Consider the following 15,214-nt stretch of genomic DNA (forward strand, 5'->3'; position numbering starts at 1 on the left):
GGGTATTGTCCAATGGGTATGAACAGGAATAGTTTAGATAGGTTGACAGAGTGCTAAATGGTGGAGCTTTTATCTGAAAATCCTTATCATGGCATGCTGTCCCAATTATTTATTCCATTTTGAATTTGGAGGTAGAGTATTTTTTTTACCTTATTTCACCTCAGGCAACAGAAAGCTTAGATTCACCACCTGCTAAGTGGAATACTTAAGGTGGTCAAACACTTTTGATAGCTGTTGGCCAAAGCTGTTGGCTTATCTGCTACAACCAAGAGAATCAGCATGTTGAAATTTAACATGCCCGACCCCTCTCGCTGCCGACATTTGCCGTAGGGGAAGAGTCAGAATGCCGCCATACACATTACATGGTCAACAGCTCCCTCATAAAAAGGTGGGTTTGATTGAATAGATCTAATGGGTATGGCCAGCTTTTCTCTCTTCATCAGGAATCAGTAGAAAGGTCTTGTATGGAGACTTCAGGCGATGCTCCCTGTCAAGGATATGCAAGCAGATCTCGTACAAAAGGAAGGACTTCTCAAGTGCTATGTTTTATGTCCATGTCCCATTCAAGAAAAGTAACTATATACCTGCCAGCTATATTCACAGCACAGATGTTCTTCATTCCATATGAAGTCTAACAGGCAGGGTTGCATCATCAATGAGGTGAGATGACCCGTTTACACAGGTGGCACCATCAACAGTAATAGATCTGCCCCCTTCCACGTGCACATCCTCTACAAAAATTACACTTGACTGGTACTATAAGCACTGCTATGTATTGAGGGTATGACCTGAAGTTATTTAGAAGGGGTGACCAGAGTACCATTGGGGGGACGTGTCATGGCATGCTGTCCCAGTTGCTCTTTCCATCTCGAATTTGGAGGAATGTTATAATTTCAGTCTTATTTCACCTCAGGCTGAAAAATGCTTCGATTCATCCCCTGCTGAGTGGAATACTTACTCTCATTGAGAACCTACAAGGTAGGAAAATGTCAGGCAATGCTCCCTTTGAAGTATATACCAATAGATCTCCTCCAGAAGAACCACTCTGTATGTCAACGTCTTATTTAAGAAAAGCCTTTGAATATTCTCTTTACCCAAAAAGGGACATGATGTCAGGATTCACGGATAGCCGACTTCTTCTGGACTAAGACATTGAGACAGGGCAGCTGTATCACTGGCATATACTATTTGGTCTCATAAGAAGGTAATTCCTTATATCCAGTAGGACTAGTACGTTTATGTCATTGTTCTCCTCTTTGAAGAACAATCTCTAGCACTTGTGTCCTTAGTCTGGCACCCCAAGTGCCATCATACAATATATTTGTATTGCATATTTAATATTGATGGCCCCTCCACACCACAGTGCTGGACTTGGGTCAACTTAATGTTCTTGAGTACTCAGGAGTACCTACTGCCCATAGCAAAATAAATGTAACCTTTGCACATTTCTTGATAGACTTACAGTTGACATTTAAGGTATTCTGGTTTGCTTGTAAAACGAGTTTCTGTGTATACTCTGTCCACATGAATGAGGAACGTGCCTCCTATCACCAGGTCTCCAGGCTGACTCAGATACTCACTGATATTGCCACCAGGTAAACGGCAGTCTGGAACGGGCTTCACGCCTTCAGACACTTGTAGAGCACATGTAGACAAAAGCCAAACTTCACAAAGTAACAGGTATGTTGTCTTATATAACCACTGCATGTGTCTTAGGGTTACAGTCAGAACTAACGTATCCAACATGGGAGAATGTGTTGTGATGGATCTTCTCATAGAAACATGGAGTCCGCCTCTGGGTTTGGTGAAGATTTTTCTTAATGTCCACGTGACAAAATAAGGAAAGACGTCCCAAAGAGTAACATACGGTAAAATACCTTCTTATATTTTCAACTCAGATGGTATAAAATCTTTGATGGCCTTTTTTCTTCATATAAGAATATTTAATAACAAAGAGAATCCTTAAAATAACTCATCAACCAAAGCAGGGTCCAATTGGACAGTCGTGAGCCCTCTAGAGGAGGTGATATTGAGGGCCCATCATCCACCTATACAGAACTGGTGCATGTCTGCTTTATTTGCATCATACACGCTGCTGGACCTCATGGGCCCTGTTGTGAGTTGAGTCCAGTATCATATAAGGGCTTGGCCCACAAGAGGATCCTCCATACCTCTGGTGGTCCACTCTGGCACTGAACTTAACCAATTCTCAAATCCACTAACTCTATATGTTTTCTTCTGGACTGTTTGTACAAGAGACTAATATTATTTACAACTCCCAATCGTCTGAGTGTCAGTTGTAAAGTCTTGTGTTCTGAATAGTATAACCCATGACTGGAGCAGTATAAGTGCTGTTCAAAGAGAATAAAGGAGTAGCTGTCAACTGAGAGCAGCTCTATTGTACAAATCCTGCACTGATCTATGATGGCAGAGAGGAGTGCATGAATAGGAAAATGACATGACATCAGACTGTAGTCCCCAGTGACGTAGCACTATGCACCTGGTCGAATGGATCAGCACTGGAAACAGCAAGTCTTCACCAGGGACTGAAAAATTGTGCACGGGGTAAATATTTTCACACTGGGCATCCATATTGTATATTTGACTAATGAGCCTTGAGGCAATGTATTTTTGCTTATAGTGCCATCAGGAAGTGGATATAGGCCCACCATGTAGAAAACACTATCTCGCAGGGGGTGTATGATACAGTCCCACTTGGTGCATAAGTAATGGCCATCATTGTAAACTTAGCCAACATGGCTCGAACAATAAATGTAAGTGGTTATGGAGACTGGTCTAAGTCATAATTGTACAACCTGAAGCCCGGCGCAACATGTGCCCCACGTGTGTGCTGTGTGACCCTTAATCAGGGGCTGACTTAGCGGAGGAGGGATAACACTGCCACTTTTATTTTTTTAATTAGCTGCAATCTCTTGAATCAATTGAATAAATAATGGCTGCTATCACTTACCTCTCCTCGCTTCGGGGTCCTTTACAGCTCCAGGCAACACCGCAATGGGTCCTGACATCTTCTAGTGTCAGAACTTTGTATGCCACTGTGTCCAGAGCTGAAAAAGAGCCGCAAGTGAGGAACAATAATTAAATAGAAGGGCCTGGATTCCAAATATTTTTTTTTATTTTTGCTCTTGCTTAGAGTCTGATTTATGAGTTCTGTAGTCTGGATTAATTTTGAGGCTGTTCTGGGATCTGCAATAATTTATTAGTCTGGTCTGGGGTCTGAATTAATTTTAGGGGTCTGGTCTAAGGTCCAGAGTGTTGATGGGCTGCAGAATTGAGGGCCAAAGATATCTAGTGTCATGAACAAATACACGGGTAACAGTGAGGTCCCTGTTCTTCCCAAACCTCTGTCCCTACCTACTTGTACGACCTGACCTAAATGACGGTGCACAACTGGGCAGTGTTCCCTATACTCGTACAAGTGCAACTGACAAACAGATAAGACAGAGACAGTACGAAAGAACAAAGGGTCACCTGGGAAGTACACGGAGGGAGAGGCAGGGCAATTGCGCCATGGACAAGTCCGGGTGCAAAAGGCAGAGTCAGGCAGGCAGGGTCAAACCGGGAGAGTGCAGCAAATCAAAAGTCAGAAGGCAAAGAAAAGTCAGGAGTCAAACCGGGGTCAAGGGTAACAAAGTCAAATGCAAGTCGCTCAGGGGAATCTGTAACTAGGGAAAGCACAGGGCAGGGAAACACTAAATACAGGCAAAGGCCTACTGCCCCAGGCTGAACTAAATAAGGAGAGGGTGGGAGCTCAGGAACATCAGCCAGGCCTTGATTGGCCTGACGCTCCTGAGCTCCTATTGGCTGCAGACTGCCTCAGTTCGCCAGGCCGGGCAATGCCCGAGCGAGTAACCCTCGACGTCCTGGAGACCGAGGGAGGTGCAGGAAGTGAGTACGTGACATCTAGGCAGCAATCTTTGGAGTTGTTGGGAGAAGTCGTCATGGTGGTCTAGGCTGGATGGAGAAGAAAGAGAAAATGACGACTCCCATCAGAGAAGACGTCACCTGTGAGTCACTGGATAGAATTGTTGTTTATTCTACCCGTTTCTGATCATTTCTTTTTAGTCTGCAGCATGGTAATACTCTGTGTGGAACTGGTATCTTACCACTGTAGTCACTGTATGGCGGTATTATTGGTTAAATTGGTCTTTGTATAGTAGTAGTGTACACTTGTTCCTAAATGAAACTGAGTATACATCTGTTCATTACTCATGTATAGTTGTTTTCTTGTCTCACTTAAATTTTTCTTCTTGTGTTGACGGTGTCGATGACAAATTTAGGGGACTGGTGAGGTGTGTGATCAAATAAAGCAAAATTCATTTCAATTTTGGATTTACTACTTACGGGAATTCAACACAAGGTAAATAAGGTGACTTGTCTACCCCAGGTTAATGACTAGATGGGAGTACCCCTATATTCTGGCAGTACCTCTGTTGCCTTTTTCCTTTATCAGAGCATTTATAATACTAAAGTTTTTCTATGGTAGAGGGGCCTTTTGGCCCGCTCAAGCAGCAGGGCTCAGGTGCAACTGCTACCTTTGAACCTCATAGCTATGCCCCTGCTTTTTCTCTTATTAGGGCATATGCATATTAAGAAATAGATTTTTTTTCTTGGGACACCCCACTGTTAGCCGAAGGAGAGCTGGTTCAACGATTCAATGGGCTTCACTTCCTTTCTTTTGTGCAGCACTGTAGCAGTCACTATTATGAGGGCACCATTGGTGTCACTGTTATGGGGCAGCACTCTAGCTGTCATTGTTATGGGGCAGCACTCTAGCTGTCATTGTTATGTAGCAGCACTCTAGCTGTCCCAGTTATGGAGCAGCACTCTAGCTGTCACTTTTATGGAGCAGCACTGTGGTTGGCACTGTTATGGAGTACTTAAGGCCGGTTCTGCTCATGTTCTGCCAAAGCCAGGACACACGTACATTTTGAACTTGTTTATATGAACTGAATTTGTATTTAGTTGTCCCACTATTTATAAGTATTAATAAAAATAAGAGCCACAAATGTGACCAGACAAACAAGCCCTATATGTGTGTTGTGCCCCAACCCTGACTGAACATGTTGTGGAGCCTTCTATGAAGTCAAAGCCTGCATCTGAGGAACCCTCAAGGTGTCAGCTTTACCACTACTGCTCTAAACCTATTTCTCACCACTGCCCATTCCAGTGCCACTTTACCACTCCCTGCCACTAACTCCCTGTTCTCAGCCGCCAGCCACATCGGGATTCCAAGGCAACCAGCCACTCTGATGATGTCACACCTGGTGGCAGATTTTAAGGGAATTTCCGCTATGGACCAATACATTTCCGTACTATTGGGTCTGTTCTGCATTTTGACCCAGATCTTGACTTTTTCTTCACTAATGGACTTAATGCATCGTCTTTCTCCTTCTAGCTTTGCTGCCTGTTACTTTTGGCTGTCCTCCTGGTTATTGATCCCTGACATGTTCCCTGGTTAAGTCTCCATTTGCTCTCCCGGTATCATTCCGTGGCTTTGTTGCTGACTGCATCTGCTCCAGACGATCCTAGCAGCACACCTGCCACCAAAGGCTATGTAGGGGTTATCAGGTGAAGAATGGGGAGATTCCGTAGACCCTGCTCGTAAGCATAGCCAGCAACAAACCGATTTTTTCTCTTGTAACAAACACCAACCCCATGCAAACATATTTTTTTTACTTCCACAATGGACAATATTATTCCAGTTGCTGTGGGCATAATGCTAACCTGCTTAAAAATTATAAAATTATTAGAAATAATAACCACTTTTATGAAATGAAGTCATACATCTGAGATATTGGCAATGCGGCTGATAAATCGTCCTTGTGTTCGTATGAAAGTTCCCACCAGCAACACAACAGACAAAACAGGCCGATTAGTTATTTTTAAAACTGACTCTCTGGGCCTTGTGCAAAATAGCAAATGATCAGCCGAGTTAATCTGGTCATGCCATAAACAAGTCATTTCTACCCTGACACAATTTTGGCATTTCACTGTCAGCCATCGTGAGCCCTCATGTGCGTTAATTTTACAAGGAATGGTCAGATGAAATGGCATAAATATTTTATCTTGTGTCTATCTGCAGCTTCACATTGGACAACAGGCTAGCCAAAAACATAAAAGCAATATTTATCGATGGTGCATTCCATACACTGAGTTTTGCAATTATCAGATTTAGATGTGACCTAGAAGAGATTTTCCTACAAATTCAAAAAGCTGTGCAACTTTTTTACTCATAGAATAACATGAAAGTTATATGAACTCACAAATCTCATACATGGATGCGGGTTCAAGAAAGTTGGAAGACCAAAATGTTACCTAATACATAGGCTAAACCAATGTAACAGACAAAATGTTGCCTACATTTTTATTTTCTGGAAATTATGCTGTCACTGTTGCTTTAAGGATAGAAGTCTTCAGATTGGGGATTCAAGATTGCTCCTAGAAATGTCAACGTAACTTAAACATTGGTGCCGTCCTTATCTGATATAAAATAGTTCTGTAGTCACATAATGAGACATCACATGGCAGAAAGGATAAAATATTGGAAGTCTTGCATGCATGGCCGCCATCAGGGGGGTATTAGGGGTACTGATGTGAGGGGCCCGGCCAAACCTAATTGAAAGGGGGGCCCGGCAACTGCCGCGACTTGCCTTTGGTAGAAAAAAACAGGCCCCTGCGAACGAAGCGCGCGCAGCCGCGGACACACATGGACACAACTTACCTGGAGCCTGGCTGGAGGTGAAGGACTGGACGTCTGGACCGAAGACATCGCCTGGAAGACATCGCCTGAAGAGGACTGGAGTGGGAGCCAGCAGCTCTTCTGACAGTGAGTAAAGTGACTCAAAGTGCTGTTTATGTATGGCCCTGTTCACACAGAGTATTTTGCCGCGTTTTTTTGCTGCGTTTTTTGCCCGCGGCTATTGAGGACAGCAGACAAAAAACGCAGCGAAAAATGCATTTTCTGCCTCCCATTGATTTCGATGGGAAATCAGAGGCAGAACAGCGGCAAGAAAGGACGTGCTGCTTTTTCTTTTTTCCGTGACTGGCTCCCATTGATTTCAGATTAAATCAATGGGAGGCGGTTTTGGAAGTTTTTTGGTGCTGATTCTGACGCAGTGTCCGAGTCAATATCAAGGCCCGAAAACTCTGTGAACTGGGCCTTATTGTTAGGGCTTATTCAGACGAACGTGTAATACGTCCGTGCAACGTTCGTGATTTTCACGCGCCTCGCACGGACCTATGTTACTCTACGGCGCCGTTCAGACTGTCAGTGATTTTAACGCAGCGTGTGTCCGTGTGTCCGCTGTGTAAAACTCACGACATGTCCGATATTTGTGCATTGTTTGCTCATCACGCACCCATTGAAGTCAATGGGTGCGTGAAAATCACGCCCAGCACTTCCGCAGCAGTATAAACTATGAATGAAAACAGAAAAGCACCACGTGCTACAAACATACAAACAGAGTGTCATAATGATGGCGGCTGCGCGAAAATCACGCAGCCACGCATCATACGCTGCTGACACACGGAGCTGTTATGGACCGTTTGCATGGGCAAAACGCCACGTTTTTTGCGCGCGCAAAAAGCACACACTTGTGTAAATCCGGCCTTAGGGTAGGAACACACTAGGCATGAACACTGCGGATTTTATGCAACACATTTTATTGTTTTTTTTCTACCAAAGGCAAGTCGCGGCAGTTGCCGGACCCCCTTTCAATTAGGTTTGGCCGGGCCCCTCACATCAGTACCCCTAATACCCCCCTGATGGCGGCTCGGGATAGCATGATATAGTGCTGGACGGAGTACCGTTAACAGGCGGTGCCACGGTAGGGGGCCCCAGAAAATGTAGCTGTATGGGGCCCTGAAATTCCTGATGGCGGCCCTGCTTGCATGTATCGATGTTTTATGAACATTTGGTAGAATTTAATATACATAATTTGACTAATTTATTCTTATTTATGGTAAATTTTATTTTTCTGATAACAGAATGTATATGTATATATTTCATAATGGTAAATTAAGAGCATACACAACATTGAAGAAGCCCATGGAGGTCCCAATTTAGGTCCAATCCATTTTCCCAATGAGTAGAGTGGCTTGATCCTTCTCATCTTTGATCCTTCATCCATCTTTTCATGAATGAAAATGTTCAAAACAAAAAGTAGCGAGAATAAGTCAGCAAAGTCTTCTACAAGAGTTGAGAAGTAGGTTGGGGGTGGGGGCAAATAGGTGCTCTCCATTCTGTTTCTAGATTGGGATAATGTTGTGGCATATACCAGCCCGATTAAAATTTAAGATAGGCCTCCTCTCCACCATGGATGCATGTGCTTGAGTTTATTTATGACCTCTGTCTTTCCCTAAGAGATGTTCTTTGGTGTTCATGTGTGGCCGAAACAATATGATAAAACTTTTTGGTACAATCATACAGATCACAAGAGCCCAACTTGATGATTGGATTGCAAAGATCTCCATAGCTACTGTATATTTTCCCTGTGAGCTGAGAGATGCTGGGATATAGGACACCCAAACACTGAGAAAGGCGAGCATGCTAAATGTGATATACTTAGCCTCATTGAAGCTATCAGGAAGTCTCCTGGCCAAAAAGGCAACAACAAAACTGACGGACGCCAAGAGACCAAGAAACCCCAACATACTCCAGAAAGCCGTGTGTGAGTTCTCGTTACATTCAATGACAATAATTCCAGGTTTGCTTTCACTGTTATTTTGTGGAAAAGGAGGAGCAGCCAAGATCCAGCTGGTGCACAAGAGTAATTGAAGGAGTAAACAGCAGACGATGATCATATAGGACACATGAGGATTTGTCCATCTTTTAAGACTACTACCTGGTTTGGTGGCCATAAATGCAAAAACTACCATGAGGGTTTTAGCTAAGATACAAGAAACACAAAGGGCAAACACCATGCCAAAGGCCACCTGACGCAGAAGACACTTCTCAGTTTGTGGACAACCAACGAAGGCCAAAGAGCTCAAGAAGCAAAATGTCAAAGACACCAACAAAATACAACTGAGCGAGAAGTTATTTGCTCTAACTATTGGAGTAGTCTTGTAGTGAAGGAAAAGTTTTAAGATAGAAATTGGAACCATAGAGGAGAAAACACTGGTGGCTACTAAAGTGAACCCTAGTGGCTCATCATACGAAAGATACTCAATGGGTTTCACAAGACATCCGTCCTTCCGGTTGTTTGGCCACATATCCCATGAACATTTTGAACAATCTATGGAGTCTAAAAGATAACGTCAAGTTGTAAATTATTTACAAAAATATTTTCATAATGTTTTAATGTAAGGTATTTATTACACCCCTCACCTGTTTGGTTCGAGATCTCTCCTTGAGGACACGGGACACACTCAAAGCAACAAATAGGTTCACCTTTACGAGGAGCCTTTCTGAATCCTGCTGGGCAACTCTCACTACAGATGGAAATAGGAACCTAGGTGGGTATCCAAAATATAAATCACATTAATCAAAATATATGTAGTCTTAAACTTCCCATTCATGCCATGATTTTCTATATGTTGAAGATTGGTTTTACTGGCTTTGCAATACCCATCTGCCTACATTTAAAGTAGGTGTCTACTTTGGACAAACCTCTTTTGTTATAAGGGTACCCCAAATGATAAGTTGATAACCAGGTGTCTTGCTGCTGGGAGTACAGGTGATCAGTTATAATCTTATAACCGGACAGCAATTGCTAAATTTATCCACAGTGCCACCACAGGCGAAATGAAGCATTACATATTTCCAATTTAAATGAATAGGCTTTACTTATAACGCATGAAAATATTGGGTCTTCCAGATTAAGAGACACTCCTAGTAGCCGATCTTCACTCTTACTAATAGAGGAGGGTCTTGAATGGGTGGTCTCCCTTTATTAACTCAAGAGTCCCTAAAAGGGTATTTAAAAATGGGGTTACTAATACAGGCAGCTACTTTAACCCTTATGAATCATATCCACGGAAGATTTTAGGAGCTTTTTGTTTTTTTATTTACCTCATTACTTCCATGTGCCCACCAGACTAAACTTGAGTTGATGGCAAAACTATTGTCAGATCCAACCACAGTGTCATAACTTCCAACTTTCACTTGGGTCATTGAACCATCGGGACGTCTCTGCCAGTTCACGATGTCGTACATTGCTGGTGGATCCCCGTTTTCATTGAAGAATAGTTCTCTCTTGTTACTGAAAGGCACTCGTACTTTCTTGAAATAGTATAAAAGCTGGGATAGAAAGAAGGGTAAATAAAATGGAAAATATTTTTGTAGGTCTGGGTTATAAACAGGAGTATCCACCGAATATTATGAAATGGGACCTGTCAGAGGGTGCCCTACTCTCTTTTTCTACATTTAGTCAACTCCTGAAAAGAGTATTGCTCCCACCTTGACAGGCAGTCTCCTGCCCACACACCCTTGTAGAATAATGTAGGTGATTATTGGGTAGTTGCTTCTGAGATTGACTAACCAATAGGCACTTGACTACATACAGGAAGCTCCAATTATGGTTGAGTGCCTATTAGTTCTGCTCTTACTTGCCCCAGGAAGAGCAATATACTCAATCCATTATTAAGCAATCAATGTGCGCCCCTGATTGAACAAAACTTAATCACCTAGTGTTGCGGCATGACCGCCGAGAGAAAGCAAGAGAACTTCTTCTGTGCCGTACCTTGAAGTAATTTCTGATGAGCCCGTCAGACCTGCTATTTAAACCCAGTAAGACCTCACAGTTTAGTAAGTTATATTTGTCTGCCTGGTACCTGTTCAAAATCCCGACCTCGGCCTTCTCCTGACCTCACTCCTGCCCAACTCTTTGGATACCTCGCCTGGAACTTGTAGTCTTACTCCTGTTACTACTACTGGCTTTGACATTTGGCTCCGTCAGACCCCGTTCCAGTCCAGTCTTCTAGTCTGTGTCCTGTCCTTTCTGCTGTGTCCGACTGCCAACTGGTAACTATTCTGGGGACCACAATTTGGGGATTTTCCCAGGAGCAGTCCACATCTCTGTACAGAGTTAAACCAGGGGATCCCTTAGACTTGGCACCACTGTCAAACCGGTTGCTGCCTTAAGGGTCTACTATCTTGCCCAAGGAAAAGTGTTATGCAATTTTACTTGATAATCACTGGAGGGCCACCCAATTTTTAAAAATGGACATACATTATTACAGTATTCCCCTGCTCTATACCTTCCTGACATTGCACAATTGCCATAACATCTCAAGCGTGTCATACAGAATTTTTCCCACTTCAGATTGTACAGTTATAATCTGGTCAAATACATTAGATAAAATAAATGTTGGCCATACCTGCTTATTTCAGTGGGTTTGGCCGAGAAACCTAAATTGTGTGGGGTCAACATGACTGCTCCCCAACATCTGCCAGATAAACAGTGAAATGATATCTGCAGGATTCGGTGTGTTGGATTTCACCAGGAACAATCCTTTATATCTCCAGAAGATAAAGATGGCCATATCAAATAAAACATGTCTAAAGCCTCTAATTTCAGCAGGATCAGCCGACGATCTAATGTGTATGGAAACTTCCCCCAACGACAGATATTATGGGAAAGAAGGTTCTGGCATGTGGTATTTTCCATGTTAAATTCCTCAATCAAGTCTATGGAGAAGACCAGCGCATGCCAGTCCAGCTGAGAATGGGGACTAAGGGATCCTCATTCTCAGCAACACTGGAGGTCTCAAAGGTCAGATCCCCACCATTCTATCTTTTAGAACCTGTTTAAATAACTTTTTATGTATAATATTGCATATAAATGCTGTAATACGTGTTTAGCCTGCTCTTCATATTTCGGTCAATTAGCCTATCATAGTCTTGGTGACCACTAAAGTAACAGGGACAAGGTGTTGACCTTACACACCATTAGAGCATTATATATTTGGCAATTAAGTGGAGATTTTCATAAAAATTGGGTTAGTACTAATAAATACATTGGAAATATTGTAATATTTAGTGCTTTACCTGCCATGGTTGAAACGCCTTCAATTCAGTACATTTTCCACCTAAAAATGGGCCATTCCATTCATTGCAGTGCGAGAGGTCATCGAGAGCTTTTGCTATAACATGCACTGCAGAATAGACATTGTAGGAAGTTCTTAAATTTGAAGCATCATTATAGAGATTGTGAATGTCTGAAAGGTCCTCATTGCCCATACATAACTTGGACTCATTATTCTGACCACTGGGGTTATCTTTTGGGGGAAATGAACATCCAAATGCCTCTTCCCAGAATATTTTGGCCCATTTGATACCTGGAATGTTGTAGGGGTTGATATTGTTGAGATATTCTTGAAACCCTTTTATATTAGAGCTGTGGAAAGCAAATCCAATGGTACCCGAAAGTATAGAAGAGTATTTATCTACTGAGAGGACATTTGATATGGACCAAGCTTCACTAGCAACAAAGATTTTTCCGGTTACTTTTTGTACTAACATTTCTTCCAACAATGGGATGAGATAGATGTCCGTAGAGAAAGCCACCACCACTTTAGCCGTTGACCTCATAATAACTTTTACGATGTCTCGAATATTCTTGTAGGAAAACATACTTGCTATGTATTGTGTGAAGGCCAAGCAGGCACCAGACCTTGTAATTTCCTGTTTTATGACTTTGATGCCCTCTTGGCCATAATTATCATCAGGGGCAATGAGCCCAACCCAAGTCCATCCAAAATGTTTGACCATTTGAGCCAATCCCAAAGACTGGAAAGCATCACTGGGTACAGTCCTGAAGAAGGAAGGGAACTGTGTCCTGTCACTCAGTAGAGGGCTGGTGGAGAAATAGCTGACCTACAATGAAGAAAGTAGTGGCAAGTTTTAATAAATACTCGGTACTTACAGTATTACTATTTTATTCTGCATGTTACTTATTATTGTACGGATGGGTTGTCATTCCTTACACCAGACAGAGGTAGTATTGGAACCCCCTTAGCCTCTATAGAAGATTCCTTTGGGCTAGAAGATGCTTGAATTTATCACTTTGATCATTTACAACATGGTCCGAATTCAGTGACCAAATTGAGTGACCAATTGGGGGATCAAATGACTATTAATTACTATGTTTCAGGGAAGTAATCTTGAATAAATATTTGCTCAATTTTACTCTAGTTAATATCCAAAAACTCATTAATTAATTTACCCTTTATATTCTATGGGCTTGAAAATTGGCCAGTGGTAGAGAGAGCAACATATTGTAATAAACTTACTTTACTGCATTCCAGCATTGCTTTATAGGACAAGTTGTGGCTGCTTTTCTGGTATTTATACATGGAGGCCACAGGATCCCGGCATGGCCACGAGTACCAGTATGGTTCCAGTTATAGTGTTTGAATGCTGACACTAGATCTCTTTGTGTGTAACTGGACCTGACCTATTCTCCTCTGACCTAGCCGTTTATCCCATCTCCTGGTGGTCCGTGTGTCAAACTGCTGGTCATCCCATGACCTTGTTTCATGATCTGGTACCTCGCTGCCTCCAATTGCCAGCCTTGTTCCTGGCTTCAATATTGTCCCTGGATTACATAACGTGATAACCTGGCCTATAAGAACAAGCTTACATCCTCTAATGCTACGGGCAGCCACTCACTCTGGTGAGTAAATATCTTATGGACATCATTTTTTATGGAGTAATCTTGGTTACAGCCACCATGCACCCAAGTCCTAAGGCCAACAATAATAGTCTATGGGAAAGGGGGTGCAATAGGTCGAAAGTAGACATAAGTAAAGCAATTGTAGTTGAACCTTTATTTGGACCGAATCAAATAGGATTGTTGATTAGACCGAATTGGACCCCTGAAACAAATTTTGGGAAACTCGCTCATCTCTAGTGAAAAGTTTCATCTGCTATGTTTAAGGTACTAGATGGATAGAAGACCATCCAAATTGACACAATCATTATTATTAAAACATTTTCTTAATACTGTTGATGAAGTTCTATGTATACAATGATTTTACTAGCATCCCTATATAAAAACTGTATTAAAGAGTGCTGGCATTGTCCAGGTTGGTGGCAGATTTCATACTGATGGCCTTTCCACAGGATAGGTCATCAGTATATGATTGGAGGGGGTCCAACACCCGGACCCTGCACCGATTAGCTGCTCCAGCTTCCTCTGGGTGCCGGAAGCTTTGCCGGGTTGATGCCAGAAGCAGATGGCTCCGGTCACAGTATAGCGGCCATGCTGCAGTACTGCAGCTCCGCTTCTATTCAGGTGAATAGTAGCAGGGCTGCAGTATCCCCGCACAGCCGCTATGCAGTGTATAGAGCCTTCTGCTTCTGGCACGACCCCTGCATAACTTTCGATGCCCGGAGGCTAACGGAACAGGTGATCGGTGCAGGGTCGGATGTCAGACCCCCACCAATCATATACTGATGACCGATCCTGTGGAGAAGTCATCAGTATGAAAAACCACCCACTGACTAGACAACCCCTTTAAGGTAAAAACTGGATTTTTTTTGTTCATGGTACTGGATCACATACGGATTTGGGACGAAACATAAATCTGATAACTTCCTAGGTTAAGTGAGTCTTTACTGCCTATTCAATTACCAAAGCCTTTTCAATGAATGCCCCTTGAGCTTTTTAAGTATAATAGATATCGCCTAATGAGACTGGTCAGTACAATGGGCTGTTGTTTTTGAACGTTACCTGTGGGTACCTGTAAAGTCCCAATATATGAGCCATGAGAATGGAGTACGTGGATGATGAGTGTCCAATGATGGCAGCCAGGGGTGGACTTTTATGACAACAATAATTGGGTATGGCCTGATAAAGACCTGTCAGCATCCACAAGGTCCCCTCTAACTCCCTCTGTAGTACAGCACAAGAGTCATAAGCATAGAAGCCCAGGCTGATATTTGGGAGAAGTTCAGGGCTTCTATTAATTTCATCAATGGCGAACCTCATGGCCTGGAACTGCTGGTAGTGTTCAAAGCGGAACCTGAAATGAGTAAATAATGGACTTGTTAAGATTTTCACTATACATATGTGTTTGAAGAACAAAAACAAAAACCATCATATTGCACGTATCCAGGGTAAAAATTTTGAGCTGCTTGGTGACTTGGCGTAGAACAAAGTTTCAGTGGGCCATGAGAGACTCGGCATTGAGACACTTGCCTGAGCATTTGGTGTGAAAGGGAACTTCTGATGGACTACAAGGTCTA

At 42.7% G+C, this 15,214-nt stretch overlaps 1 protein-coding gene across 1 annotated transcript; it reads right to left on the reverse strand.

Annotated features, from left to right (window-relative positions):
• Positions 1 to 8,358: 8,358 nt before the first annotated feature.
• Positions 8,359 to 14,957, reverse strand: LOC142750589 (extracellular calcium-sensing receptor-like). Its single transcript, XM_075859587.1, has 5 exons — positions 14,700 to 14,957; positions 12,014 to 12,841; positions 10,037 to 10,264; positions 9,353 to 9,476; positions 8,359 to 9,269 (listed from the first exon to the last, which is right to left on the reverse strand). The coding sequence occupies exons 1-5, from the start codon at positions 14,955 to 14,957 to the stop codon at positions 8,359 to 8,361; spliced, it is 2,349 nt and encodes a 782-aa protein (XP_075715702.1).
• Positions 14,958 to 15,214: the final 257 nt, after the last annotated feature.

This window comes from Rhinoderma darwinii, chromosome 3 (genome assembly GCF_050947455.1).
Source record: "Rhinoderma darwinii isolate aRhiDar2 chromosome 3, aRhiDar2.hap1, whole genome shotgun sequence".
In the NCBI taxonomy this organism is placed as follows: domain Eukaryota; kingdom Metazoa; phylum Chordata; class Amphibia; order Anura; family Rhinodermatidae; genus Rhinoderma; species Rhinoderma darwinii.